The 23,522-nt window shown below is 48.7% G+C and overlaps 9 protein-coding genes across 9 annotated transcripts; 5 read left to right on the top strand and 4 right to left on the bottom strand.

The window, feature by feature from the left end:
• Positions 1-122: 122 nt before the first annotated feature.
• On the top strand, positions 123-1,403 carry N7500_005978 (Transketolase C-terminal/Pyruvate-ferredoxin oxidoreductase domain II; the record flags this gene model as incomplete). Its single annotated transcript, XM_056677122.1, has 2 exons — positions 123-682; positions 740-1,403. The coding sequence occupies 2 exons, from the start codon at positions 123-125 to the stop codon at positions 1,401-1,403; spliced, it is 1,224 nt and encodes a 407-aa protein (XP_056532122.1).
• Positions 1,404-2,751: 1,348 nt separating this feature from the next.
• N7500_005977 (aromatic alcohol reductase) lies at positions 2,752-3,686 on the top strand (the record flags this gene model as incomplete). The annotated part of the gene is made up of 2 exons (XM_056677121.1): positions 2,752-2,781; positions 2,835-3,686. The coding sequence occupies 2 exons, from the start codon at positions 2,752-2,754 to the stop codon at positions 3,684-3,686; spliced, it is 882 nt and encodes a 293-aa protein (XP_056532121.1).
• Positions 3,687-7,311: 3,625 nt separating this feature from the next.
• On the bottom strand, positions 7,312-7,869 carry N7500_005976 (uncharacterized protein; the record flags this gene model as incomplete). Its single annotated transcript, XM_056677120.1, has 2 exons — positions 7,312-7,741; positions 7,790-7,869. The coding sequence occupies 2 exons, from the start codon at positions 7,867-7,869 to the stop codon at positions 7,312-7,314; spliced, it is 510 nt and encodes a 169-aa protein (XP_056532120.1).
• A 592-nt stretch (positions 7,870-8,461) lies between these two features.
• N7500_005975 (Saf4/Yju2 family protein) lies at positions 8,462-9,686 on the top strand (the record flags this gene model as incomplete). Its single annotated transcript, XM_056677119.1, has 3 exons — positions 8,462-8,474; positions 8,534-8,543; positions 8,597-9,686. The coding sequence occupies 3 exons, from the start codon at positions 8,462-8,464 to the stop codon at positions 9,684-9,686; spliced, it is 1,113 nt and encodes a 370-aa protein (XP_056532119.1).
• A 425-nt stretch (positions 9,687-10,111) lies between these two features.
• Positions 10,112-14,285, bottom strand: N7500_005974 (M protein repeat protein; the record flags this gene model as incomplete). The annotated part of the gene is made up of 3 exons (XM_056677118.1): positions 10,112-10,274; positions 10,326-10,396; positions 10,512-14,285. 3 exons carry the CDS (start codon positions 14,283-14,285, stop codon positions 10,112-10,114), a joined length of 4,008 nt encoding a protein of 1,335 aa, XP_056532118.1.
• Positions 14,286-15,379: 1,094 nt separating this feature from the next.
• Positions 15,380-17,016, bottom strand: N7500_005973 (uncharacterized protein; the record flags this gene model as incomplete). Its single annotated transcript, XM_056677117.1, has 2 exons — positions 15,380-15,492; positions 15,543-17,016. The coding sequence occupies 2 exons, from the start codon at positions 17,014-17,016 to the stop codon at positions 15,380-15,382; spliced, it is 1,587 nt and encodes a 528-aa protein (XP_056532117.1).
• A 373-nt stretch (positions 17,017-17,389) lies between these two features.
• On the top strand, positions 17,390-18,936 carry N7500_005972 (serine/threonine-protein phosphatase 2A activator; the record flags this gene model as incomplete). Its single annotated transcript, XM_056677116.1, has 3 exons — positions 17,390-18,015; positions 18,080-18,431; positions 18,484-18,936. 3 exons carry the CDS (start codon positions 17,390-17,392, stop codon positions 18,934-18,936), a joined length of 1,431 nt encoding a protein of 476 aa, XP_056532116.1.
• Positions 18,937-19,578: 642 nt separating this feature from the next.
• Positions 19,579-21,405, top strand: zrfD (putative plasma membrane zinc ion transporter; the record flags this gene model as incomplete). Its single annotated transcript, XM_056677115.1, has 4 exons — positions 19,579-19,822; positions 19,874-20,935; positions 20,995-21,094; positions 21,147-21,405. 4 exons carry the CDS (start codon positions 19,579-19,581, stop codon positions 21,403-21,405), a joined length of 1,665 nt encoding a protein of 554 aa, XP_056532115.1.
• A 565-nt stretch (positions 21,406-21,970) lies between these two features.
• N7500_005970 (uncharacterized protein) lies at positions 21,971-23,499 on the bottom strand (the record flags this gene model as incomplete). The annotated part of the gene is made up of 3 exons (XM_056677114.1): positions 21,971-22,339; positions 22,392-22,532; positions 22,588-23,499. The coding sequence occupies 3 exons, from the start codon at positions 23,497-23,499 to the stop codon at positions 21,971-21,973; spliced, it is 1,422 nt and encodes a 473-aa protein (XP_056532114.1).
• Between the last annotated feature and the right edge of the window lie 23 nt (positions 23,500-23,522).

Raw genomic sequence — 23,522 nt, 5'->3', positions numbered from 1 at the left:
GCGGTTTCCCCGCGCAATGCCCCGGACAATGAACAAGGAGTAAATTTATAAGGCAATCATCCCTACGGAGAAGAAAATCTATGTATTTACATTTTGTCCATATTTCGCAATTCTAGCCAGACATGGCTTCCTCACGAAATTGTTTGCGATCTCTCGCCCAAGCTCCTCGGCGGTTTTACTCTGGAGCTCCTACTCCAGCAGCAAAGCTGAACCTACCTATTGACTACAAAACCACCCCAATATTACACCACACTGCAGCCTCCTTGTCAAGTACATCAGAGTACCCGGCAGGTGCCACAAGTAAACGACTCAACCTCTACCAAGCGATCAACTCAGCAATGCGGACAGCACTATCTAAATCCGATCGAACTATCGTGTTTGGCGAGGACGTTGGATTTGGAGGTGTTTTCCGATGCTCGATGGATCTACAAACAGAATTTGGGTCGGATCGAGTGTTCAATACCCCCTTGACAGAACAAGGCATTGCGGGTTTTGCAATTGGAGCGGCAGCGGAAGGGATGAAGCCCATAGCTGAGATCCAATTCGCCGACTACGTATTTCCAGCATTCGATCAGATTGTGAATGAGGCGGCCAAGTTCCGGTATCGAGAAGGTGGGACAGGTATCAATGTTGGAGGTCTCGTCATCCGCATGCCGTGCGGTGCAGTTGGACACGGTGCTCTGTATGTCATGTTGTATCCTAGTGCCAAGCAAATTGATATGCTAATTGGCTCGAATAGATATCACTCTCAATCGCCAGAGTCGCTTTTCGCACACATTCCCGGCTTGCGGGTAGTTATGCCACGGTCCCCTGCTCAAGCAAAAGGACTTTTACTGTCTTCTATCTTCGAGCACAATGATCCAGTGCTTTTTATGGAACCTAAGATCCTCTACCGTGCAGCTGTGGAATATGTCCCGAACGAATATTACACCATTCCGCTCAGCAAGGCGGAGGTTATCAAACCTGGCAAGGACTTGACCATCATTTCATATGGACAGCCTCTTTACTTGTGCTCTTCTGCTATCTCCGCCATTGAGAAGACCATGCCGGGTGTCAATGTGGAACTTATTGATCTGCGAACCATATATCCCTGGGATAGGCAAACTGTCATCAACAGTGTCAAGAAGACTGGTCGGGCCATTGTCGTACATGAGAGCATGATCAACTACGGTGTGGGTGCAGAGGTTGCATCCACGATACAAGAAAGTGCATTCTTACGTCTCGAAGCCCCCGTCAAACGAGTTGCTGGGTGGAGCACACATACTGGGCTGAGCTATGAGCAATTCATTCTGCCCGATGTTGCAAGTGAGTATCCGAGGCCCTTTGTCTTATTCCCATTATCACTAACCAACCGTCTTATTCAAGGAATCTACGACGCAATTAAACAAACACTCGAATATTGAACTGGATGCCCCGTAGGATATTATAATAATACGCAGGTCATCCCTATCAGATCACATTATTCAATTGCAGTCTAGTGATGACCAAGTGCAAGAAATTGCAAGCAAAAGAAAAAGTGCATGAAATGTTGACACAAATTACAATTGTTTTCAATAGCTTCACAATTTTACATAGCGTTCCTTGCTAGAATATGTGTGTCGCTTTTCAATTCTTTTTGGGGCTTTCGCATAATGCCCTAGAGACCACACCTGTCTTCGAGGGCCTTTTTTTTTTTTTCCTTCACTCTCCCTCGACCTATCTTTATCCTTTCTTCGATCTTCCCAAGCTCTCTACCCAGGTATCCTGTTTGATCTCAATTTGTCTTAACTCATCTCAATCACATCTACTCTAAACCTATGTTGTGAGTACACAGCTATGCGAATGCCTATCCACCGTCTGTCTCAAAGTATTCATACCCTTTCGGGGATTTATGATCGTGTAGAGGTCCTGGGGCTCGGAAGGGCAGAAGGGTTGCAAAGATGCACGAAAAGCAGCCATCTCGTTGAGCTCCGTAGCGAATGCAATCATAGTGTGAGGATTTTCTCTCATCCACATAAGATGTCCTTGACTTTGTGGCCACTTAGGCTAAAACGCAATCATTCCGCAGGCTGTTGAACAAGCAACTCAATCCCTAATCGCAGAGCATGATTGTGATCATGACGTAGCGTGGAAAAGGCGTAATATCCCCACTCAATGTGAGGAATGTGGTGGCTGGATCCTTGTCTACATTCTCGAACGCAGTAATTGTGGACTCCAAGCCTGCAATAATTGCCAAATGCATAGGTTCTAACAGAGGCACAAGGAGTTCCGAATGGGTTGGATATTTCAAGGATATTACTTATTCCGGGTAGAATTTGAGGAATGATACCAAGCATTTATGTCACTTCAAGATTATTTTAAATGAAAAGTTTTACCAAGTGCAGAGACCAGAAGTATCTAAAACACATGTTCATCGTTCAGGGCTATGTAGGACTCGGAGTATTCCCATTTTGGAAATATCCCGACCTCGGAGGTCCTGATTCGTAAGCCCTCACATAGGCTCGGCCGTAATTCCGCCATGACACCTGGGCATGCCTTTAGAAATCAACCCTAGACAAATCCGGATGTTGTAATCACCCCAAAATATGCGAGTATCACGAATATGCCATGGATGGCATCATAATTGAGGTTATATAAGGGGCGTCGGGCTTCGAAGTAGACATTCCACACATAACAATTTGATTCTAAATATTTTATCCAGACCTACAATCCTTTCTCATCGAAAAAAAAAAGATCGGTATTATCTTCACCGATTTATATCTCAACATCAACATGACGAGCACCAAGGTTGCCCTTGTAGGAGTATGTCAATCCAATGCCCTTCATACCTTTCCATTGGTTAACATGATCTCCAGGCTAGCGGAAATCTCGGTCCTGCCGTGCTCAAAGAGCTGCTCACCGCAGGCTTTGACGTGACTGTTCTCACCAGAAAAGGCAGTAGCAAATCATTTGACTCCCGTGCCCATGTTGCAGAAGTGGACTATGAGTCTCTCGACTCGCTCAAGGCCGCGCTGTCTGGTCAGGATGTTGTAGTCAACACTCTCGGTGTCGGCGCTGTCCCCAAGCCCATCCATCTACGCTTGGTTGATGCAGCAGTTGCAACTGGCGTGAAGCGATTCATTCCTTCGGAATACGGCTGCGACACTACGAATCCCACCATTGCTAAATTGCCTGCTTTTGGCGATAAAGTCAGCGTTCAGGAACATCTCAAGACCGTCGCTCAGAAATCGGGCCTCAGTTACTCACTGCTCATTACTGGTCCCTTCCTTGACTGGGGTCTTGAGAAAGGCTTCATTCTCAATCTTGCTGGTCCGGCTGTGTTATATGATGGTGGGGATCGCCGTTTTAGCTCAACGACTCTCAGTGGTATCGGCAAGGGAATTGTTGGGATTGTCAACAACCTCGAAGCCACTAAGAACTCCACAGTCTATATCAATGAGGCCAGAGTCACACAGAATGAGCTGCTGGAATTGTCTGGCAAGAGCGTTGAGACGAAGATTGTTCATACTACAGACCTGGAACAGGAGGCTTATGCAGAACTGGCTAAGCCGGCCCCTAACCCGGGAATTTTTGCTACGAAATTCGTTCTGCGGGGTATCTTCGGTGAAGGACATGGCTCTCTTTTCGATCCTGAGAAGCTTTCTAACGATTTGTTTGGCTTGAAGACTCTGTCCAAGGAGGAGATCCGCGGTCTTATCCCCCAGTGAATACTCTCTTCAATATGTAATTAGCCTCATATGTCACGCACATATGCTTTTATTAGGTTATCATCTCCTATAGCTCGAGGATTATCCTCAAGAGAAGGCAGGTGTATTCAATGAATTACACTCTTGCTATACTTATCAGAGCGTGGACTGTGATCGTTATTATGTTTTTATTTGATTGCAATGCTGGCCTTCAGAGTTGCCATCGAGCTCCTAGGACCTAGATCTAACCAATGTAAGCTGTGTAGGTCCAGTTCATCAACACATATCAAGGGCAAGCAAATTAAGCACATTAGACTATACCATATCGTTAACTTTCCTATATCACTGGTCTTGCCAGATTTTATTTGCTTACCGCAAGGGCATAGCCTTTGAACTTCCATTCAACTCTTGAATGAGGTCTTGATACTGAGCGATAGGAACAATTAATGGTCCTCTTCCTCTTTGTTTTTGCAGTAATTTATCATTGGTTTTCTCCTCGTCCTGAGCCCCGTTGTATATATTGGCGTCCACATAGGTGCAGTCCCCTCTATTTCCTTGCTTTTTGCATTGGGTGCAAGTTCGAGTGATGCCAGAACTCGCAGGTGCCTGCCCCACGGTGGATAATGTTTTGGCAGGATATGGCGAGCACAAGTTGAGTTTGAATAATAAGTACCACGAGAATCGCTGGCTTCCGTCTCCCGTTCCTTGCATCTCTTCACCATCGCGATGCCTATCATATCCTCGACGGCGGTAGAAGGATAAATCGGTAGGCGGTAGCATCGAGGAGGAATCAAGGCATTGATCGCAAGAGAATTTTGAAAAAGGCGCTCAATACATTCGCGGCAATAACTGTCGGTGCATTCTGTTTGGATAAAATCCGACACTGGATATTTTTTTCCGTACAAGATACACAATCATGCATCTTGATTTCTTCCTTGCTTTCAGTGACATCTCTCCAGATTTCAGATAACTTCTCATCGCTATTATCCGCGATGATATCTTTGGCCATTTTGTTCAGTGTTCGGTCGGTATGCTCATCTTGGCCTGAATCCATATCAAACTCCATGTAGAGGTCTATTGAGATTATGGGCAAATACCGAATACTCATGCAAAGCAAGCTAAAACAGTTCTTGAAAGATCAAAAATGATGGGCTTGTTTGTCAAATCTTCCCTTTGAAGTAAAGTCATGAGCAGAATTATGGATTCTGTAAAGAATAGCAATGTATCGTATTTGCAGAATGCATACTAAAATCTATACAAATCAAGAAGATCCAATCTAAATTCTGTGTCTAATTCCGTAGGACTGTTACTCAAGTGTTGAAATATCAAGCGCTAAAGTGATCGTCTTGTCAACTTTCTTAGGGCAAGCATTTGAGAAGATGGTAAATGATTGAGCAATTTGATCATTCTTGAGAAGTAAACGAGAATGATTGACCCCAAGGACAACTGTGCAGACCATATGTATTGCCCTTCCAATTCAACTGCGCTTCAATCGCATCCATAGCCATCTCCCGAATGCCAAGTTATGTCATATTCTGTCCATTCCGAGGCAAACCCGAAGCGGTCCCTTGGGCGTTGCTAGTTCACGGTCGTTCGTAAAGGTAATCTTCCTCTGCGTAGATACATTTGCACGTTTTCCACTGTTTTCCGCAAAAATAACAAAATTCGAACTTGCAAAAGCACCTAGTAGACAGATGTAAGTCCCAAAATCTGCACTGTGTGAAATGGCAGATAACTGTTCAATGTCAAATAAAATCATCCTTACATGATGTGGTTACAGCCGGTGGTGAGCTCAATCAGACGACTGCAGTTAGAGCACCGCTGCCATCTCTTGGATTCCGCCAATTCCTCCAAGAGAGCATCGAGCTTATATACACACTTTCCCCCATGGGCGTGCTTTTTGCACTTCCTACATGTGTGTACCCCACAGCTCGTGCATTTGCAGATTTCATTGCGTGTGACCTTTTGTGGGAGATATTCAGCACACTTCGAATTGGAACAATATGTCCTATCTGGATCGCTGAGCTCGATCGCCTTCTCCTTGTATTTTTGAACCAATGCAGATCCAATCATCTCCTCTGAGGCTGCAATTGACCTGTGGCAGCATTTAGGGGGAAACAAGGATTCATCGCGCAAAGAATTCGTGAACAGGCGGATCAAGCAAGCTCTGCAATAGAAGTGGGAGCACTTCGTTTTGATCATATCGCCTTGGGGTTGATCGTCCCGGCAGGAGACACATTCACGCCAAATCTCGGATTCTGGGGAGCTGTCCAGGTTGATGGCATTTTCGAGTGAGTCACCAAGTTGCTGAATGGCGATAGGGAGGGAGTTTGAAGGAGATCTTCTGCTCTCGTATTTGGACAAATCATTCTCTGTTTCTAGTCCCATTGACATCGCTGTGCCCATGTTGAAGTTGCTCATGCTGAAGGTTGTTCCAGTAAAGCGTGAGTTTCTGTGTTATTTGTATTCTCTTTTGCACTGTGGTCCCCTTGTTGGTTGTCACCAGGAATAGCTGTAAGACTAGAACTTGAGATTTTGTATCTTGATCTTTATCATAGTCAATGTGATGAAGAAGGACTTTGACTGGTATGAAGTCAAAGGCATACCAGAAAGAAATCTGAATATATACTGAAGTTTCTGTGAAAGAGGTAAAAGAAGCAAATCAGTTCGTGGTGAGAATGATACTACGTAACCCCATATGTATGGGAATGCCTAGAATACATGGCCCCCACACAGCACAAGTAACTGATACTGCATAACATACTACTAGTGATAATTCAATGACTTTAATTTGAGGACCATCAGTGTCTTCTAGACCTTCAAGTGTGGATTTCTAGCTCGCATGAGGATAGGAGTGGCGCCGATGATCGGCAAATTAACATACTGATCTTCTACATGTAGAACCGTGAAAGTTCTCTACACCATTCTGTTACACATATGTATGGCCATAGGCATATTTCCTATCTCGCTTGGCAATATATCATGGCCAACTGGCTAAGTACGCTGAGCGATAGCAGATTTCTGATAGATAATATCCCATATTTCTCCAAGCCAAACGTACTCAAACCACATACCTTACTCTGCGGATCAAGCTCATCAGAATGACCCCCGTTCTATTATCTGCAAGGTGATTCTTGGATCGCTTAGATTCATCAAATTTGATAGTTTGGCCTCTGTACCACCTTCGAACAACCGCAAGTCTTCCACTTCTTCCCACAGCAGTAGCATCACTGGGCTCTGCAAACACAACTATCAGGTGTCAGTAAAGGGCTTCGTGAGTAGCTTAGTGGGCTTGGAAAGGGCTGAAAAAGACACGTGATGTGAGGACAGCCCTCGTTGAGCTCAATCACACGGCCGCATCTAGTGCACCGTTGCCATTTCTCCTGCTGCATCGATTTCTCCAATGACTGGTCCAGCTGATATAGACACCTGCCCCTGTGGGCTCTTCTCTCACACTTCCTACACGTGCGTAAACCACACTTGCACGTGCAACCAGTTTTAAAAATGAAATCTGGCCAAAATCTCCTTGTTGCTGGGAAGATGTATTGAGAGCATGCTGGATCTGAACAGTAAGTTTGGTCTGGGTCGCTGAGCTCAACTTGCCTCTTCTTTTGTTCTTGGCCCAATGCAGGGCCTATCATTTTCGTCAATTCTGATCCTTCAATTGGCATTTGACAGCATTGAGGGGAAACAAGGATGCATCTTCCAAAGAATTCGTGACCATGCGGATTAAGCAATTCCTGCAATAGAAGTGGGAGCACTGAGTCTTGAAGACTTCGCTGTAGACTTCTCTACAGGAGGTACAGACCTCGAACTGGAATGATTCAGGGTCAGCCGCAGTCGGAGGTTTCAAAGAACGCATGATATCCCTGAGAGTTTGGACTAGCTTCTGATACACGGAAAAGGTAAACCTGACGAACGTCTTCGTTTTCTTAGGCGACGACGTCTGTTCTGCTTCCTCTCCTAGCGATAAAACTGTGGCTATTTGAAATCCATTCAATATATCTCTTTGACTTTCGATTTCGGATTTCCATTTAAGAAGTGCCACCCCCCTATCGGGATCTATCTCTCCTGGCCTGTTGAATGGTTAACTTGTATTCTTCGGCTGCAGCTGTGCTTCGAACCTGCCGAGCTTGTCTTTCACGTCTTTTGGAAGCAATACCAATATCAGGGACTTTTTATTTTGGAGTGTATCGTGGTCCATCTTGCAGAGGAACTATCAGACGATCAAAGCGCACTAGGGGTTTTGCAAGAAAGGAGAAGTAGAAAAGAGGGTGCGAAGGTGACCTCTGAAGTGATCAACTGGTAAATGTCGGAAGACTTAAACTCCCACACAAAAGCCCCTCAACTTCATAAAGAGTCTTGGCTGAAAAGTTATTCAAAATACCTTGTCTCAACTTGAAGTGTATGACGAACCTTTGAAGTATGGCGATTCGTGCTGTAAGTATGAGATCGATATAAGTCGATGTATCAAGCGCCATCATTGTAGTTACTCCACTAGGCTCTTTTCCTAGTCTAGTTTGTTAAACAGTGTATATATTATTATTATTTTTTTCCTTTCCAGGTAATGCCAATTTCAAGTATAGGCAGATGCTATGGGATCCCCCAGACCAATGAATGAAAAGGAAGTGATGAGTCAGCTGGCTTAACCCCGCTATCTCCGACCACAGTCCGCCCCGAGGTCTGTCGATAACTTCGTCTACGACACTATCAACTCGGACAAGCTCTCCAACTTACTACATACTCACTGATCTCTAACTACACAGAAAGCGTAGTAACCATCCAGCTCGCCCAAGATGCAGGGCTTCAGTAAGTCCCGATCCCATCTCAAAGAACATGCGAAACAGCCACTAACATGATTTCACTAGACATGGGACGGTTAGTAAGAACGCTCAAATCTCCACATAACCCCCAGCTGATATCTCCAAAAGATACGTCCCGCCAGACCAAGAAGGAGTGACAACGGGAAACAAACTTGCGGGGAAGCACGCACTCGGCGCGCGCGCGCGTCACCTACACACAACCGGCGCATTAGTCGTGCGCTTCGAGATGCCCTTCGCAGTATGGTGCGACAACTGCAAACCGCACCCTATAATCATCGGCCAAGGTGTGCGCTTCAATGCAGAGAAGAAAAAAGTCGGCAACTACTACTCGACACCAATTTACACTTTCCGCATGAAACACACCGTCTGCGGCGGAACTATCGAAATAAAGACCGACCCTAAAAACACGGCGTACGTTGTTACCGAAGGCGGGCGCAAGCGGGATACTGGCGAAGACAAAGAGCTGCAGCCCGGCGAAATTGCCATCAAACCGTACGCGCGAGAGATGGACCCCGCGGAGAAGGATCCGTTTTCGAAGATTGAGGGGAAGATCGAGGACAAGAATCGTGCGAAGACAGAAGCGACTCGCATTCTTGAGCTTCAGGAACGACAAAATCGTGATTGGGAGGATCCGTATGAGAAGTCTATGCGGTTGAGGAGGACTTTCCGGCAAGAGAGGAAGGGCCTTGAGAAGGCCGCGGCGAAGACCGAGGCCCTCAAGGATAAAATGAGTCTTGGGATTGAGTTGTTGGATGAGACTGAGGGGGATCGGCAGAGAGCGCGCATGGTGGAGTTTGGTGAGAACCCGGCTGATGTTGGCTCGCATGCTGCCCGCGTGACTCGCATTCGGCCTATGTTCGAGCAGCCAGCGGAAAAGCCTGCACAAAAGATGGGGCCGGGAGAGAATAAGTCTCGCTCTTCGAAGCGGCCTAGGAAGGATGATCTGGTTGCGACACGGAAAGCTACTCTCCGCCGCGAGCTGGCTGGGAACACTCGTGCTATCATTGATCCGTTCTTGGCCGAAGATGCAAGTAATCCGAATGCATGGCAACCTAGTATCAAAAAGAGAAAAACCGTCGCTTCAACCGTCCCTTCATCAACTTCGTCCATCCGTGAAACTCCCAGCCGCACAGAATTTGATGCCTCTGCCGTGACACCAGCACCAGCGCTGGTCAGCTACGCTTCCGACTCGGAGTGATCTTGAACCCAGCTTCGTGGACTATTTCCGAACATCAAGAGAAGCGTTCATCGAACTTTGTTGTATTGTGTATTAAGATACCCACTTTTGTTTTTGACTTTCAATCATAGCATTGCGCTTGGATTATCCCTCTCAGCACAGTTGATACGAGCATGTCACCATTTGTATATCACTCCCTACTTAAGAACCAGCCAATATAGCCATTGTGGTGACGCAAATTGGATGGTACGAAGTTCAACTCAGACAAGTTGTATGTGTAGGATAAAGATATTGAAACAAGAATAGTGGGAAAACCCCGACATAATAAGACAGGGTATTCTGCGTAGTTATTACATACAGTAGAATCACAAGAGCAGAGAGTGAAGCAGGATTCAACAAAAGAAAGTCATGCTGCATCACGACTAAGCGCTCAGGGGGATGCCAATTCAACGCGAGATTTGGCGTTTGCCGAAAAATGAGACTGTTGCTGCGCGAGCGCGAGCAGGTTCTGGCTCGGGGGCTGGTGGGACTTCTGAGGTGGGCGTGGTCGAGAGGCTGGGAGACTCGGAGGATGCTTGCCGGGAGAGATTGGCAAGTTCGCCAATGAGTCTAGAGAAATCAGCATTGGTTTTTATTAACACGACCATATATTTGACTTACCTGTGGTGCTCGCTGTACCAATCATCATTGGCTGTTCGGATGTGCTTAAGCTGCTCCTGGATGCTTGCCATCTATGGAATGCATTAGTCTCTGTGTACGCTGATATAGTCTTCATAATCATGTAAATGGGTGGAATGCGGGAAGATCTGATGAGTAGGAAGACTTCTTCAATCGGGGATCTCCCACCGTTCCCTCAATGGATGGGCCTAGGTCCTCACCTTCCGTTGTGGCTGGACCCCCATCTTCAGCGTTCTCGCTCCCCTCATCAGCTGTCGCCCAGCGGCTAGCCTCCAAGCCCGAGGAGCTGCTCTTCTCCCCGCTGTCTGCTTTCAAAACTGCGAGCTCGGTTTCGAGTTCGCGGACCCGTCGCCGGCTGGCAGAGATGTCGGAATCAACATCGCCAAGCTGGTTGAGGAGACCCATGTTCTTGTCGATCTGGTCGTTCAGGTCACGTTCACCAGCTTCGAGCTTCTCGGACAGGGTCTTGTTTTGGTTTTTGCAATCAACGAGCGAGTCGGAGATGGCGGCGTTATCGGCCTTAACCTTAAGAAGTTGATCGCGGGACTCGGAAAGCTGCTTCATAATCGACTCAAGATGCGACTTCTGGCTGTCCGAGTCCTTGGCAAGCTTCTCCAGTTCACTCACCTGGGCGACAGCGGCTTGGTATTTATCTCCAAGGGTAGCATGGTCAGCCTGGATCTTGGCGAGCTCAGCTGAGTAGCGACCCTCGATTTCCCTGGAAGCAGTGGCAGCTGATTCCTGTACCGCAAGGTGGGCCTTCGCAGAGTCAGCAAGCTTGGCCTGCAGATCGGCGACTGTGGCCTTTAAGTCATCAAGAGCGGAAGTGTCTTGGGCAACAGCCTTGGCCTGAGACAACTGCTCGCTAACACTAGCCAGTGTTGCATCATGGGCCTTCTGAAGATCGTCAATCTTGACCCTGTTCGAGGTTTCGAGCTCCTCTCTAAGGCCGGACAGCTTGGAGTCGTGCATGGTTAGAAGCTGTTCAATTGCCTTTCCGTGCTCGGCATCAATCTCAGCGGCCTTTGAGGCTTGAACAGCCTCAATTTCAGCCCGGAGTTTGGCTTTGGTCTCTTCAAATCCTTGCTGCAGTTCAGCAATCGCCTTGCTGTGCTCAGCATCGATCTCAACAGCCTTGGATGTTTGGGCAGCCTTGATCTCAGCCTGAAGTTTGGCTTGGGTCTCTTCAAATCCTTGCTGCAATTCAGCAATTGCCTTGCTATGCTCAGCATCGATCTCAGCAGCCTTGGATATTTGGGCGGTCTCAATCTCAGCCTGGAGCTTGGCTCGGGTCTCTTCGAAGCCCTTTTGCAGCTCCGCGATTTGTTGCTCGTGAAGCTCGGTGTCAGCTTTGCTATAACTCTGCAAAGCAGAAAGCTCGGCTTGCAACTTTGCCTGGGTCTCTTCAAATCGATTCTGAATTTCAGCGGCCTCCTTTTCGCGACCCTCAGTGTGGGTGGCGATCTCACGGGCGTGGCTTTCAAGTGCCGTCTTCAATTCAGCCTCAAGCGACTGGACCCGGGTGGCGTACATAGACTCCAAATCCTTGTTTGCGGCTAGCAACTCATCGTGCTGCGCCTGCAGATCACTCAGAGCACTGTCATGGGATCCCGATGCCTCCTTAGCCCGCTCCAATTCGGATGCAAGGTGGGCAGCATGCTCAGCCTTCAACTCTTCCAAGGCTTGTGCGTGCTTTTCCGACACATCGGCAGCCTCCAAGGTGTGCTTCTCGAGAATGGCTACAGCCTCTGCGGCCTTCTGCTCCAGTGCCTTCATCTTGTTGTCCTTCTGAGCACCCTCTTGCTTGGAGTGATCTTCGACATCCCGTAGAGTGCGGTGGATAGCTTCGGCTTCGGCTTGCTTGCTCTGCATCTCTTCGAGCAGCTCATTGATTTTCCCAGTGCCAGTTGACAGCTGCGATTCCAGCGACTCACATTTATGTCTAAGAGCGTCAATCTCTTGGATAGCAAGGTCTTGTGCAGAGGCATTGCCCTCATCCAATGCACGGCGGGACTCGCCGAGGGCAGTCTCGGAAGCCTCCAGCTTTTCTTGCAGCAATTTTAGTTCTGCTTCATGGCTTGTCTTAAGCTCAGTAACAGCATCTTCTTGTGCCTTCTGGGCAGTGGCCTTAGACGCCTCGAGGGCGTCACGGAGTTCCTGGAGTTGTGCGGTGTGTTCTGTGCCGCTCGATTCTGCCGCCGCCATAGCAACAGCGAGTTTTTCTGCGTGGGAAGCCGAAATATCACCAATAGCAACTTCGTGTTCAGCCTTGAGGCTTGCGATAGCAGCCTCATTGGCAGTCTCCAGCTCCTTGATCTTTGATGACAGTTCAGTGGCCGCTGTATCGCGTGTCTCCTGCAGCTCACTTTGAATCTTCTCCAGGGCCTGTCTGAGCTCGGTGATTTCTTGATCCTTATCGGCAATCAAAGTGCTCTGCACAGAGCTTTCCTGGGTGACAGACTCGGCCGCAGCAAGCTTCGCCTCAAGGGAGGCTACTTGCTCTTGAAGGCTAGAGACACTCTCTTGAGCAGCCTCTTCGGCAGCGCGAACTTCCTGTTCCTTGAGCGTATTCAGCTTCACAATCTCTATGTTAAGGTTCTCCATGACCTGGTCACGACCCTTGAGTTCTCGGTTGAAGTGGTCAAGGGCTTGGGCTTTCTCTTCCTTTAGTGCAAGCTGCTGGAACTCAAGTTCCTGTTTCAAAGCGCCAATCTGCTCTTCAAAGTGAGCAGCTGCAGACTTGTGCTCTGCCAGCTCTGTTTGGATGGCCTCAAGTTGAGTTTGGTGTGCTGACTTGAGCTCATCAAGAAGGGCAACTGTCTTGTCGTCTCCTTGGGCAGCGGCGGATTGTCTAGCTTCCTCCAATTCCTTTTGCGAGCTTTCCTCCAGCTCTTTCCGTTGGGACTCTGCTTCTTCTAGTTGCGCTTGCAGGGCCTGGAGCTCCTCGGTATGGGCCGATGCCAACTTCTCAATCTCTGCGGTGTGACTCGCACGAATGGCCTCGGTGGCACTAGCATCACCCAAGGGTTCTTCGGCCGAGACAGAAAGCTGGCTTAATTTCTCATTGACAGCCTGCAACTCAGTCTTCAAATTGGCCACGGTCTCCTCGCTCTCTGTGAGCTTAGTTTGAAGGGCTTGTAGCTTCTCAGAATCACCAGCTCGGGCAGTTGAGCCAGGTAGCGTACTCAATCGCTTCTTGGGATCGGTCGCAATGGCAGATTTAACATTGCTCGTAGACGAGGTTGCCCGAGTAGTAGCAGGTCTAGTGGTGGAGGTGGAAGCGGCAGTTCGGCTTGCAGGTGTCGCTGATGAAGTCAGCCTACCCACGGGCTTGCTCGTCGACGTCGCGGTACGCGCAGTTGTGGTGGCGGGCTTCCTCTCGGCGGTGGTGCCGGCAACACTCGATCTACGATCGATGGAAGACGAGGTGGGTTTGAGAGGGGGGCGGGTGGAGGCGGTACCAGCCATAGACATGCGCTTCGCAGTGCCAGATATTCCCCGCCTCTCGTCTCCCGAGCTCGCCACAGACCGAGGCTTCTCGTCTGCAGAGCTGCTGACTGACATGCGAGACCGATGAGACGAGACAGTCGAGGTGCTCAATGGCTTCCGGGTGGTAGTCGTGGTCGAGGGACGAGTGGGAGGTTTGTTCAGGGTACTGGCGGTGGTCGTGCGGGTGGTGCCCGTCGTGGGTTTGGATGCAGAGGATGACGTGGGCCGTTTGGTGGTAGCTGTTCCAGACACAGGACGCTTCGCGATACCAGGTGTACCAGGGCTGGTCTTGGCCAGAGAGGCGGCCGGGTTCTCCTTCGATACATCGGGACTAGGCTTAACCAACTCCTCGCCCTCGGAGACGACGCTCGCCTCTATCGGGGTAGCCGGGGGCTCATTTTCATCGACCTCCACAGGAGCAGGGGCGACGACCGGTTCGTCGTTTGAGGACATATCGGTAGATTGTTCGGGATTAAAGTATTAGAGACGGCAAGCTCCGCGGTAAAGTTCAGCTGGCGTGTACGTGTGAGCTGTCTGCGAAAAGCGTCGTCAGCTTTAGTTGAGCAAATTCGAACCCCCTAAACACCTGATTGTCCAGCCGGTTTGCTTTGAACCTCAGCTTCGAGCTCTCAAATTCAGGTCACTCCAATGGCCTTTTCAGGAGCTTGTAGCATGCTGAGTACAACCCTAAAATCTGCTCCAGTTGCGCAAAATGATCCAACTGTACCCATGGCATAACTGAGTGCCATTGTCCAGCTCAACCGAAGCTCCCGTCTATAAACAAACATGCAGAAAAGAGAGGAATGTACTCACGCGCCGCCCAACCGTTCCAATTCTTTCACAATTACTCAACTGATCTCCGGACTAAGAGAAGTCCAAACCACAATTGTAAAAAAGAAAAAGCAAATAAACCGACAAAGCCAATTGGTGTCGAGATACTTTGGGGGAGAAAAGGGGAAAGCGGGAAAAAGAGAAAGCGGTGTCAATTTAGGAGGGGGGTGGGATCGCCGTTGTATACTTTTGCTTTCTCTATAGACAAACCCCTAAATGGGTCCGGGGTATCCCCTTGCATTGTCTTAGCAATCTTTTTATTTCTAGATGCGGACCTTGACTGGATCAATTAGTATGCTCATTCTTTGCTCTGCAGCTTTATAGATATGTCTATGTCTATCACAATGGCCCCATCTCCATACCACAGTACTAGTATATATATCTTAAGGGTATGTAGGTACCATAGATGTCTCACAGAGCCAGGAGCCCAAGAATAAAATTCCTATATTCAGTGTCAATGACACAGTGAATTTTACCAAAATATCTGCCCTCATAGAGAAAGATAGTAGGGCTTTAGCCGAGGCATATACATTGTGGATATAATACTTGGGTATCCATGGATATACAAAAGGAAGCCTGTGGTTCGCTTGTGGTTTGCCGACCCCGGAAATTTTCAAATCTGGTTTGGTATTTTATGAACTTCTCGGGTATTTTGAAATCAAGTCTACTATTTACATGTATCTGTGTCTATCTTAACCCATGCATACTTGCTTGGATCATAAGTCATCCCCGAGTTTGATGGCTTGGCTCTGGATATGTTGTAAGATCCGATCAGAGAGTCGACCGCCGATTGTGTTGTCACATTTGATATCAATGTACCGATCTTCTCCTATTGATAACGTCAGAACATCATACAGCATCAGAAATGAAAAGACTTACCCTCATACAGTTGCAAACCATCTCGGAGGGCGGTCTTTTCCGCATAGGTCCATCGTCCACAAGAGATATGGCTGTCAACCTCTTCCAACTCAAAGTGCCTGTACGGTAGAGGGCGTTGGTGAACGCGATGGGGTATCTCTCGTAGCCTGCCGTCTTTAAGTGCATCCTTGAGAGTCTTCACATGGTGCACCAGTCTTCTAGAATGAGCCATCACGCTCCCACTAATCACATAATTCATCTGGGCGAGGGAAGATATCCTATCACAGGATCCCCAAATCAAATCGAGGATGATGCGAAAATGTCGTGCTGTCCCATCATGTAGAGTCTTGTAGGTCTTGAATCCGAGTATGATCAAGTCAATCAGACGGGGAACAACATGGGCTTCGAGTTGATTTACCAGGTGTGCACCATTCTCTTCATCTTCGGGTGCTTCGGTGTAAATGATCCACTGGTTTTCTTTAAAAATGCTGTTGGCGATGAGACTGCACTGTTTTTTCGAGGAGGAAGCTGAAGCAGGATCGTTGGTCATGGTTTCAAACAGTTTTCGTAACCGCTCAATGAGCTTCATGATATCTCTGAAATGCCCTTTTGTAGAGGGATCAGCGTGGGCCTTAAGGGATTTCCTTGTTTTGCGGATTGCTTCCCAGGTATCCTGAAAAGCAGATTCTTTGGTCGTCTCGGTTAGCCACGTGAAGATATTGGGGCGAGTGCTTTGAGGGCCCTGATCTGGGCGAGATGGCTGGAATGTCGGTGTCTCTGGTACTTCCGGAAGCTGCGATGAGGCATTCTGAGAATTTCGAGCATTTTCTGACACACGATCCATAGGTGTGCCATCTCTTTGGGTTCTTGGTATACTCTCGAGGATCTGCACCTCGAGAATATTCGCAGTTGCGACCTGCTGGGGGGCTGGTGGATGATTCTGGACTTCGAGTGAAGAATCATCATCTGCCTCCTCTTCATCTGCGTATTCGGATCTGTCCTCAGACGCAATGGCTTGCGCGTCTTCGACTTCTTCAGCAGCTTGATCATCTGCTTCTTCTTCTTCTTCTTCTTCTTCTTCTTCTTCTTCTTCTTCTTCTTCTTCTCCATATTTGGATTCGCCTTCGGATGCATTGGCTTGTGCATCTCTAGCTTCCTTTCCCGCTCGACCATCTACATCCTCTTCGTCAGGTTCAAATCCGTCTCTAGGTGTGTCATCTGGTGCCTCTCTGGATTCATGTACAACCTGATGATCAGCTTGGTCCTCATCTTCGGCTGGGAACAGATCCACTGATTCGGGAAACGGATCGTGTTCAGGCTCGAGCTGAACCTCATCGCTGACATCAACCAATTGTTCCTCTTCACTACTACCGGATCCATCTTGATTGTATTCGGACTCGTGGTCGCTTGACCCAGATTCGTCATTGCTATGCTCCTTGTCTTTTTCGTTGTCGGAAACTCCGGGGTGTGAATCCGGTTGAGCGAGTTCAGGCATTGTGCGGTCTCTCAATCCCGACCGTCTTGTAATTTTTAGGTCGGTTTGAGGACTCTTTCCAGATTTTGTCGGGGAGGGGGGAGATAGGAACCTCAAAGACGTTGGCATGGGTGCGACGCCGTTTGGGGTTTTGTGTATTTGGTACATCGCGCCCGAGTGCATTGATATTATTCAAAAGTCCAAGGCTGTAGTCGGTAGATCGACTGGATCTTTTTGGCGCCATCTTCGGTGACGCGTGGGGAAGTTAAAAAGAACCGTAGAAGACGCGGCACGGGAGCTCTAGTGGAGCCGCAGATAACATCCCGCTTCCACTCCAATCTTCTCTCATTCATCCCACTTCAGCCTCAAATATTTTTTCAGAAGCTCAGCAAACATGGCTAATGGCTTAGTTATTCGTGTGTTGCCCACTTTGGAATCTTCTGAGCCGCACAATTTTGTCGAACCGATCAAGAAGATCCACGAATCGCAAGATGTTTCGACTTTCTTGACCTCCAAAGCCTATACTAATATCATGACGTGGATACTACAACTCAACCGATCTATGTTTCCAGTGAAGCTGGCCGACGATACTATACAGACATGGCCTCTAAACAGCGATGCGATACAATATTCCGCTCCGGTCCGACAATTGCAGCGACTTCTCTCGAAACTCGAAGATATCATACAGGAGGTCCCACCAGATACCGGCCCGCGGAGGTTTGGAAATATAAGCTTTCGAAGGTGGTGTGAGGTGGTCGAAAGTCGTGCATCCAACCTACTGAGGGAATGCCTACCCGCCGACCTCTTGGATAGGGGATCATCGAACGGGGACCTAACGGCGGAGATGGAGTTGAAATCATATTTTTTGGGCAGCTGGGGAAGCGGCCAGCGACTGGACTATGGTACTGGTCATGAACTGAGCTTCTTGGCTTTCCTGTGTGGCATATGGAGGCTGAATGGATTTCCCGCGGCCGGTCCAGGCGTCGAGGAACGAGCTATCGTGGTCGGGGTGTTTCATCCGTACGTCCACCAAGAATTTGCCACGCCAGACATGCTTCGTCCCTTACTGACTGACACCACTTAGATATCTGGAACTTGTCAGACTGCTCATCAAGACCTACAATCTTGAACCTGCTGGCTCCCACGGCGTCTGGGGTCTTGATGATCATTCCTTCGCCCCTTATATCTTTGGATCTGCACAACTCTCACCTGCAATCACAGACAATGACCTAACTCCCGAAGAAGGCTCACTGGAAAATGCACCTGACCCGGGCGGGGTCGCTAATGCAAATATTGTTCAAAGGGAACGCCGAACTAATCTCTATTTTTCCGCTATCGGTTTTATTTATGATGTTAAGAGAGGTCCATTCTGGGAACACAGTCGCATGTTGTTTGACATTTCTGGCATTCCAGCTGGCTGGGGCAAGATCAATAAGGTTCGCAATATTGATAATTACTGGGAATGTTCGCGCTGACCAGTCACACCAGGGAATGATCAAGATGTATAACGCGGAAGTCCTCTCGAAATTCCCCGTGGTACAGCACTTCCCTTTCGGGTCATTATTCAGCTGGGACCGTGATCCAAATGCCCCTCTGCCTCCTTCCACGGTTCATGCCACATCTGGTCCTCAGGCACGCCCTGTTGCGCCAGATTGCGGCCCTCCATCTGTTGCCGGTGCGCGTCCTATGCCTGGGGCAGGCACGCAGTCTGTTCCCCCAATGGTCTCGACAGCAGCTCCATGGGCGGGGATGAGAAGAGAAGGAGTCCCAACCTCCATGCCTAGCGGTGCAACCCGGGCTCCCTCTGTTCTTCCAGATACTTCAAGGATGCCTCCAGGTCCCATGGCACCCACCAGAGCGCCTTGGTCTGTCCAACCTCGGCCTTCACATTCACAGGATGGAAATGGCGATGTGCACACCAAGGCTCCCTGGGCGAAATGATTACGGAGAAAACTAATACGATTTTTAATGTACACTATGGCCTCTTGTTCCTGCATCAATTTGTAGACACACATCAACCCAACCAGAAGTTGGGCCCTGGGTGCTTTCCCTTTGCCACTCGTAATAGTCTGCAAATTTTGATCAACCTCGCTCAGGTGTCCTTTTTCTTGGGTTCTTTCGTATGAGCTCTGAGCGGTCCCCTCTACTGCCTGCGCTTGACCCAATTATGTGTGGGGAGGTTTTCTTTAGCACAGCTTATCACATCGGCTTTGCTTGATTACTAGCGGCGGTATAGCACGAAAGTCGGTCCAAGCATCAACTGAGCATTATACCCCAGTCGTAGTAGCATATCACCGCCGGGAACCCCTAAATTCATATTCCAATAACCTCGGTTTCATGTCTTAGACTTGCAACACAAGCATTTCGCCCCCGGAGGTTGTGGTTCGGCCAATACCGGACCGAATAGGCTGTCTAGGCGAATCACGGCGATAATCGCTGGATCACTGCCAAGTAAAATCGGGCCGGAATCCACCCAATGCCAAGACCTCGGGATCGCTGCCTCATCGCCCTGGGCATTTGGGGCGAATTAATCGTAATTTTCACCTCTTGAGTTCATTTAGTTAGAAGATTCATTGTAGCATCATGAATTGCCCATCCCGGACCGATGAATTACTGCAAGATGGGTGGAATCAGAACCCGCGCTTTCTTTCTCCCGACCTGACTACCCGTCAAGATCTCAATGGCATCTCAAACACGCGCGAGAACAAAGACGATGAGTCTCCAGGTATTTTACGGGGAAGTAATTGGAAAGTTGTTCATCCGCTAGAAGAAAAGGATGCGGGGAGTCATTTTAGCGTGGGGTGCGAGGCGTCCCTGACAATGTCAGGTATGAACAGCAAGGCGAATATTCTAATAATCAATTCTAACAACTGAACAGGACGCCTCGCTCCCCAAAATACTATTCATGAAATCGATCAAGGACTGTCAAATGTTTTCCCATCATATCAGAGTATCAAGGATTGGGCCCTGTGGCTCCTCTCTGTGCTTCTTGTCTCGGCAATCATTTCCTTCGACAGTCTGAAGAGATATTTCACATCTAAACCACCCCTCATACTGGAAGCACCTGTTACCCAGCAGTATACAGAGCCAGTCAAACGATCCAGTTGTGCTCAGGGAGGTACCCGCGGTGCATACGACCTACCATTGCACGTTGCGGCCCTCTTCATCATCCTAGGCACTTCGAGTATTGCATGCGCATTCCCCATCCTTGCAACTCGATTCCCACGGATGCATATCCCACCCGCGTTCCTTTTCTTCGTTACTCATTTTGGAACGGGTGTCCTCATCGCCACAGCATTTGTGCATCTTCTTCCCACGGCATTTACTTCGCTAGGAGACCCATGTCTATCTAATTTCTGGACAAAGGATTACCCAGCTATGCCGGGTGCCATTGCCTTGGGTGGTATCTTCCTCGTTACAGTCATCGAAATGGTATTCAGTCCAGCGCAGAATATCTGCCGTGGGGGAAACCGGAGTCCAGTCTCAAGGCCAGCCTCCTGCCCTGATGGTGCGATGGTAGCTCCAATTCCAACCATCGATGTTCCTGACTGTTCGGACAATTCTAGAGCGCCTAGCTCACAATCCGTTGGAAATGATGGCCGATCCCATTTGCGAGACATGGGTCCGCTAATTGGAAGATCCGCGAGCATAAGCCGAGCTATCAATCGCATGGGCGAAGGCACTGAAGATATAGTTCGCGTTGCATCTGCGCCTGATGCTCCAACCCATCACGAGAAGGATAACGGGACTATCCAGACAGACGTGGAGCGTCATGAAGACAACTTCGTCTTGACCCCTGAGCAAAAGCAGAAAAAAGAGACCATGCAGGTCTACCTTCTTGAGATGGGCATTCTTTTCCACAGTGTGTTTATCGGCATGTCACTCAGCGTATCAGTCGGCAGTGAATTTGTGATTCTGCTGATTGCCATTGTATTCCATCGTAAGTTCTCCATCTCCGTCTGTTGATCGGAGCAATGCATTTGACTAAACCGACTATAGAAACATTTGAAGGCCTGGCGCTTGGATCCCGGATTGCCTCGCTTCCCTGGTCAGAAAAGCAAATCCAGCCTTGGATCATGTCCCTTGCATACGGATGCACGTAAGTTAATTCCCCGCTTACAACGGACTCAACAGTGCTGACAGAGGTCTAGAACCCCGATCGGGCAAGCTATTGGTCTCGCAACCCATACCCTCTACAGCCCCGACTCGGAGGTTGGTCTACTTGTCGTTGGCGTCATGAATGCCATGTCAGCTGGACTTCTGATTTTTGCCTCGCTCGTGGAATTGATGTCGGAAGACTTTCTCAGTGACGAGAGTTGGCGCATTCTCCGTGGAAAGAGAAGGGTTTATGCCTGCATCTTGGTATTTTTGGGTGCTTTCTGTATGAGCATTGTCGGTGCCTGGGCCTAAGAATTCTGGGATTTAGGTGTTCTAGAATCTTTGGTGTGTCAAAGGTTGGACAGTTGGATTTCTTCGTCAGTAGACCCACAACTGGTCTAACTTTCGGGCATAAACGTGTATATAGAACGCTGATTGACGGCGTTATCATGTTCCATTTTCCAGTATCTATAGCGTTAGGATATAGACCGGTAAGCGGGTTGGTTGTAACCCGCAGTGTCAAGTGCGTGAGAATACCATGAGTATCACCTCCCAAGCAGGATCAATACAAGAGAAGCCAGAGCAATACAAGGATATCCTGTTGGATATATTCCACCATCTGAGACAAGCCGAGGGAAGGGATTCAAAGTAACATTCAGAACGAGATAGAAAAAAAAAAAAAAAAGGTAATCCTCCAAACTACTCCTTGAAGAGGATGGAATCCCGTGGTCATTGTTCCACCCAGCAATTAGATGACCTCGTGTCTCTCACTCACTTGGCCACCCAGGGAGGATATTGGCAAACTATCCTGAGCTAGAGTCAAGTAGACCACCTAGGGATCATTGAATCAAGCTATCCACTGCCTAGCATTCACCATTTACCACCCACCCCATCGGCGCCTGTTCTCCTCTGCCCAAGCTTCGTCATTGTAGCCATCCCATTCGCTACGCAGATCACTTGCTGTTCGGACAGAGCTATCGATCCGTTGGCCTCGAAAATGGAGATCTCCATAGCAGCTGATCATCCCAACAATATCACCATCGCCCAGGAACTCAATCCAACCCTCTTGGTCGTCTTCATAGCTCATTTCACCCTCACCGGTCTCCCGCCCACGCCATTTAAACGGGACTCTGTCAAACGAAGACTTCATAGGTCGTTCTGGCATCCACAATACACCCTCAAACGCTCCGAATTCATATGCCCCCCCATATCTCCGTTCCATTGAGGCGGAGAGATAACGTGAGTCCTTCAGATGGTATAGCGTCCGGTCAGTTCCGTTTGATGTCGGAGGACCGAACTTTGTACGTCCCGTTGAGCATGCCCAGGGTTTTCTTCAGGGCTCGGGGCGGAGATGGTGGATCTGCGTTCGTGTCGGGCTCCCTATGATGGCCAAAATCCTCGCTCACATCGAAAAGGGAATCAAAAGAATCTCCTCCGCCCTGATCAGGCAAGTTAGGTAAGTGTTCTTTCGTGAATAAGGGAGAATATATTTACCGTTCTGCAGGCGGATTCGTACGAGGGAGGTGCATCGAGGTGCTCAGGCTGCTCAGACCACCCGCTCGATTTGTAGTGCCTGTTTTTGGACGCATTCGCGTTGTCTTGTGCCTTTTTGCTATTCACGCGACGTTTGGCGATCTGCGGTTGATCAGGTGTCTCGTCGTCCGAGGCCCTCTTTCTCTTGCCTGGGGCAGCCTTAGGCGTTGTAGGCTTAGCAGCCGCGGACTTCCCACCAGCGGATTTAGCAGCAGCCTTGATCGAAGCAGGTTTTGCAGCTTCAAGAGCAGCTTTAATCGTGGCAAGTTTGGCCGCTGTAGATTTAGCTGCAGTGGGTTTGGGGGCAACGGTCTTGGGTGCGGTATCTTTCTTGGTAAGAGCGACCTTGGGCGTAGCAGTTTTGGTAGCCGCGGATTTAACAGCTGAGGTTTTGGCAGCAGCCTTGGGCAATGTAGGTTTATTCACACCTTTAGATGCAGTAGTCTTGCTCTCAGGGGTCTTGGACGCAGTAGTCTTGGAAACTGTAATAGTCTTGGTGGTAACAGTCTTCGTCGTCGTGATCTTGGTATTGACCTGTGCTTGGTCATTTGAATCCTGTTTCTTCCATTCCTTTTTCAGATTCTTTTCGATTTGTAGGCTTTCCTCGGGAACACTCAGGCCGCCGTTTTGCACAGCTTTCAAGAGTCTCATCTTGGCAGTCGCCTTGACCTTTGATGGTGGGAGACCATAGTGAAGGAGCTGTGCTTCATACCAATGACCTGGGTGGTCGGGTGTGCTTTTGTCTGTAGTCGATGTATCGTAAAGGGCTTTTATCTCAGCCGGCGCTGCACGGCGGTGGATCTGTCCTCCAGACGTGGCGACATAGAATGTGTCGACGTTGAAGGAGAACTGACCATTGGTGACAGGCGGCATGGTAAGCTTGTCTAAAAAGAGTG

This window comes from Penicillium coprophilum (assembly GCF_028826855.1).
Source record: "Penicillium coprophilum strain IBT 35676 chromosome Unknown utg000004l_segment0_segment0, whole genome shotgun sequence".
Lineage (NCBI taxonomy): Eukaryota > Fungi > Ascomycota > Eurotiomycetes > Eurotiales > Aspergillaceae > Penicillium > Penicillium coprophilum.
This window is presented reverse-complemented; position numbering and strand designations above follow the sequence as displayed.